We start from the raw sequence: 5,558 nt of genomic DNA on the forward strand, positions 1-5,558 counted from the left end.
GAGCAGGGTGTGGAGCAGGGGGTGGAGCAGGGGGTGGAGCAGGGTGTGGAGCAGGGTGTGGAGCAGGGGGTGGAGCAGGGGGTGGAGCAGGGTGTGGAGCAGGGGGTGGAGCAGGGGGTGGAGCAGGGGGTGGAGCAGGGCAGACGATGGGAGACTGAGAGGGGACCACCTCCGAGACAGAAGGCCCTTCAGCACGAGCGACAGAGAAATACATAATGCGTGTCTGAACTCTGTTTCTGAGCCACCATTTCAACTGGAGACCATCTTTCTAAGGGATCAAACGGCCGTGACGGCAAATCAACCCCCCCCCAGAACCCTCATTAGACCACACCCTTCATCAAACCAGTTTGGATCTCAACAACACACCTGTAACGTGTTGTGCTGGGCGTGAAGACGGAGCTTTCATCATGTGGGGATAATGGCCTCTCTCTCAAGATGGAAACAATACCAGCGTCACTGTAGTGGATGTTAAATGCTGTTGGCCCATAATAACAGTATTTGTTTTTAATAATGACGGCACTTCGTGGCTCCTGGACCCACTAATGGCACTTTTCCACTGCAGCACGGCTTTTTTTTACTTTTTCACCTTTTTTCTGGCCCTCCAAAATCGAGACAAAATCTTTCAACATGTCTCCATTAAGACCCATTATCAATTCAGCCTGATCTCTCGTCAGAGCAGCAGCTGCACACCTTTAGTAAATCTGCCAAAAATGCCATAATATTGACCCGAAAGTGCACAAACAGCTCAGACGCTCGTCATTGTCCTGAGATGCTTCACGCGTTGACATTTTACCGATATTAGCTACCGTTTTTAAACTATAGTTAGAAAAGAAATGAGAATGATCTCTCATTCAGATCAATGGAAAGGCTCTCCTCTCACAGATCACTGCACATCACCATGGAAACCTTGCATTTGAGCTGTAACCATTTGGATTCAAATCATTTCACTTTTCTGCATTTCTCTGCTAAGTTCAGCAACAAATGTTCACAGTTTACAGCATTCACACGCATTTTCAGCAGGAAATGCATGTTCTAGCTTGTCTTTAAAGGTAGGGAGGTAAGAATGGAGAAACCAGCTCGAGTGTGCTAGAATTTGAAAGTACGCAGCCGAAAAAAATCTGTCCCTTCCTTCAGACTTCCTCACAGAGCCCCTCCCCCAACACACACGAACGCGCACATGACCAATGAGGGCACGAGATAAGTGTGTGCCCAGATGGAAGGCTGACAGGCAGGTAGGCCATCAGTTACTTTGCCGGCTCAGATGATTGGTCGTGCTTTTTACAGCACTACAGCTTCCACAGATGATGTTTTTTGTATGTAATTTTTGTCAAAGCATTTCATATATTCATTGCTATCGGATGTTAAGAGCATTCCATGGAATATAACAAGTGTTTCTGAAGAGAATTACCTACCCCACCTTTAACTGTTACTATAGTTATATAACAGGGTTATATAATCAGGATACAAAAGAAAGGTAACCGTATTCCCTTATAGTTACATAAAAGAAGATGAAATCAGATAAGGAGTTATTATTACTCATTATTAAAGAAACTCTCCCAACACTGTTCCTGCCATTAGTATTCCCCCCCACAGCACGGGCTGGTCCAGGGCAGTGTGCCCCGGGAAACACTGGAGGAGAGCCAGGAGATGTTCCAGGTTATAGCCTGCTCCCTGCTGAGGTCTGGGGGCACCTTGCTGAGACCTGGCCTCCTCACAGCATCCTGAACCTCTGTCTGCTCTGAGCAGCAGAACGACCTGATGTGGAATTTGTTGAAAAGCATGGCCAAATATAAAATGCACCTTTTCAGTTTACACTTCTCCTGATGCTAACACAAATCATCCACATGTTGTTGTGCAACCCAGTGGTATAGAATGACATTACATTCACTTCTGACCTGAATGAAAATCAAAGGCAAAATATTCTCTTGTGTGTTGAATTAATATAATATCTTATTAAGGATCAGTAGGTGTTGCTTCTATTTGGTGATGCATGATTGAACTGTGAGCTCAGTATACACGCACTGCTTTATGGCACAAATAGCAACTTGGAAAATCTTTCATTTATTCAGAATATGTCAAAGCTTGAAAACACTAAATGTCTGTGGACTATACACCATCACTTTGCATTGCAATGAGTCTGTTATATCTTACTTACTTTAAACCAATAGTTAGGCTGAGAATAGTTTTTCATAGTTTTTAGGGTATTCGGTTAGGGCAATGTGTTTTTGACACAATATAGATGTGTTAGTAATATATATGGTAATAGTGTCTGGTCCTCTATTCTCAAGCTTCAAATGTGTAAATAAATGAAAGGGATGTTGTTGTGTAAAGTTACAGACGCTGCTGAAACAATGGCAGGCCTTGGTTCTCCAAACAGCAACATTCTCTGTGAGACAGACAGCAAAGCATTTATGGAAGTGTGGTTTGAGCCTCGAGAAGTTCTAAATGCTAAATGTTTCCTACTCGGGGTCGTGAAAGGGCAGCTGTGGCTCAGGAGGGGGAGGGGCACTAATCACAGGTTTGGCAGTTTGGTCCTCAGCGCTTCCTGTCCACACGGTGAAAGGACAAAACGCTTCACCCCAAATGAGAGTGTGGTGGATGTGTGTAAACACGTCAGGTAAAATTGTCCTTTGGATAAAGGTTTTATAAAAGCAGACAATTGAAATAATAGTCTGCTGACTCTTTTCCATTAACTAATGTGCCTCCTCCTTCCACAGAAGTTTCAAGCAGGGAAAGAGATTATCTATGACACACAGGAAGTGTTAGATATCCTTTGTTTGACAGTCATTTGTTTTATATGGCATGAGGGTTCATGTCAACAAAATAAGTTTTAGGGCAAGTTCTTACATTTCGAGGACTTAAAAATACCGAGCAAAGGCACTAACAAAGACCTAATGTAGTTGGTGTTGTTTTATTATATATTTGTTCTTAGTAGGATAGTAAGTCTGGGTAAACATGTTCAGAAATCAAAGACAATTTCAGATTTTAGTGTGCATGTATGTTACGTCCCGACTAGGGGAAGAGGAAAGCAACATACAGCAGTTGGAATTGGTAATAATTATGAACAGTTTTATTGTATAGCAGGACAACAAAATGGCAGCAAGCAGCCCGGGACAAACACAAGGCCACAAAAGCACCGGTTTAAATAACAAACAAAGGTGGCCACAAGGGCGCAAGTTTAAATGGGCAACCAAACAAAGGGAGGACTCTAAAAAGTGAGCCTACTTAAATACAAAGGTATACATAACTAAACAAAAGAACCCTCACTATTGCAGTGGTACAAACTAAAGAAAAGGAGGCTGTAAGAAAACACAGCTAAACTAAACCACTACAGTCAACATAGAGGCTAAGATACTCTAGTCCAGGGCCAACACGGTGCCCGCGGGCACTTAGTCGCCCGCAGGGGCAACGTGAGTCGCCCGCGGGCATGTTCTAAAAATAGCTCGCCAAGCAAATCCAAAATGTATAAAATACACAAAACAAAAAAGGAAATGTAATTAAAAGAATCTACCCTAAAGGAAACCTAAATCATAGCGAACTCTATCTACTTACTACAACTCTATATCTATAACACCCCTCCTCCTCCCACCCCCACAATGAATATCGACCAATCACGTTCTTGCTTGATTTGCGGGACCAGCGTTGCAGTCGGGAAGAAAAGCAATGTGGCACCTCCCCGCTGATTTTCCTTCTGGCAGAATCTACACAACACACCAGCCCCATTGAACAGCGCATCATGCCCGCCTATACAACACATGAGGGGCAGAGTTTTACTCTGTGTGTTGCAACTTGCATATATATTTATTCCACTTGACGCACACACACGCATGGCGTAATCTCCACTGGGGACAGGGGGACCGCTCGTTTCGAAATCCCGTTTGTGTCCCCCCACTTTACAAATATGTTTATTTTTATTTTTTCATCGCCACGGAGGAGCACACAGCCTCTGTGAGCGAGCGAGAGAGAGAGTTAGGGAGGAAGGGAGGGAGGGAGGGAGGGAGGGAGAGAGAGTGAGAGCTAGGGAGAGAGAGAGGGAGAGAGGGAGAGAGAGAGCTATCGAGAGCTAGGGAGGGAGGGAGAGAGAGGGAGAGAGGGAGCGAGAGAGGGAGAGAGAGAGCTAGAGAGAGAGCTAGGGAGGGAGGGAGAGAGAGCTATAGGAGAGAGCGAGCGAGCAAGAGAGAGCTAGGGAGGGAGGGAGAGAGAGAGAGCGAGAGAGCTAGGGAGAGCACCTTTATCTATTTAATATAGATAAAGTAAGAAATCATTCCAATGTGTATATAGGACAGTACAAAAACAGTTTCAAAGGGGAGTGATTAGTAAAATATGCATAAAGAAAAAGAAAGAATGCTAACTAGGTAAGATAAGATAAGAATAAACAAGTTTAAATGATTTGTTATTGGTTGTGATCATATGATCTAAAGATGATTGGAGTATTGAAAAGTATACAGCTCCCTTTCATCTGAGTGTTGAGAGCTGTATCCATACATTCATGTTGTGCTCAAAGTGCACCAGATTGATGCATTTCACTTCAACATTTAAAAAACATCTTCCCGGGGGAGCATCCGGGGGGGACCCCCCTAGAGGAGGTGAGGACCCCCCTAGAGGAGGTCAGGCCCACCCCTAAATAAAGCAGGTTAAAATAATTAAATTGCATACATTTTCTTTTAGTAAACACTGCAAACGGGTCCCACAGGCCCAAACAGCACACAGAGGTTAAAGGTAAGCATATAATAATGTTAAAATGTGCTAAATATATACACTGCAAAAAACAAAAAAAAGAGGAGTAAAAGTAGGTCACGACTGTAGGTTTATTTTTTGAAAGTAGCCCTCACCCCTGCTCTCCTCACATCTAGTCGTCACATCTAATCATATCAACAATACCAGACACAGACCACAGAAGTGAACCACTGAGCGAAGAGCAAGTAGCGAGAGGCGTCCCAACAGAGCCTCCAGAGGGATCACCAAAATACAGCCATAACCTAAAACTAACATGACCCCAAACATAGTTTTTAAATATTAATAAATGAGATAGTTGTATAGTGAGTTAAAAGTGTTTGCCCTCGCACTGCTAGTCAGTCTGGGTGAGTGCAATATATATTTTGGGTTGTCGTATGTGGGTAAAAAAAGATGGGATATTGACTTGCCAGGAGTTATCTGCTGCATCAGAGGGTGGTGATGGAAGGTCTGCCTGAAGCAGCTGCTCCAGTTGCTGTTGGCATGGAGGCTGTTCTGATATGCAGTGGAAGACTCTGGTTGCGGATGGAAAAGGCAGACAATAAAGAAATAGAGCTCCAGAGGAGGGGCAGCAGCCTGCAGAAAGCATGGCACTGAGTCCCTGCAACACCACCATCCATCAGGTCCCACTGAGAGGAGGAATGGATTCTCTTTCTGTAAAACAATATTTCGCTTGGCTGAAAAAGGAATACATCATCTGGAATAGGGATCCAACGAGCTTGGCTTTAAGGATATCAGCGAGATAAAGGAAAAAACAAACAAGTGGATTCTTGAGGGAAACACACACCTCAGTGCTGGCTGTGTGTTTCATTTCCACACACAGA

The 5,558-nt window shown here is 44.0% G+C and overlaps 1 protein-coding gene across 1 annotated transcript in view; it reads left to right on the top strand.

Annotated features, from left to right (window-relative positions):
* LOC117462441 (cell migration-inducing and hyaluronan-binding protein-like) overlaps window positions 1-1,725 on the top strand; it is a 96,075-nt gene extending 94,350 nt beyond the window's left edge. Inside the window, exons 20-21 of the mRNA XM_034104684.1 lie at window positions 1-129; window positions 1,579-1,725. The exon at window positions 1-129 is cut by the window's left edge and continues 126 nt beyond it. Coding sequence (XP_033960575.1) covers window positions 1-129; window positions 1,579-1,725 — 276 coding nt within the window. The remainder of the gene's footprint in view (window positions 130-1,578) is intronic.
* Window positions 1,726-5,558: the final 3,833 nt, after the last annotated feature.

This window comes from Pseudochaenichthys georgianus, chromosome 3, assembly GCF_902827115.2.
Source record: "Pseudochaenichthys georgianus chromosome 3, fPseGeo1.2, whole genome shotgun sequence".
Taxonomy (NCBI): domain Eukaryota; kingdom Metazoa; phylum Chordata; class Actinopteri; order Perciformes; family Channichthyidae; genus Pseudochaenichthys; species Pseudochaenichthys georgianus.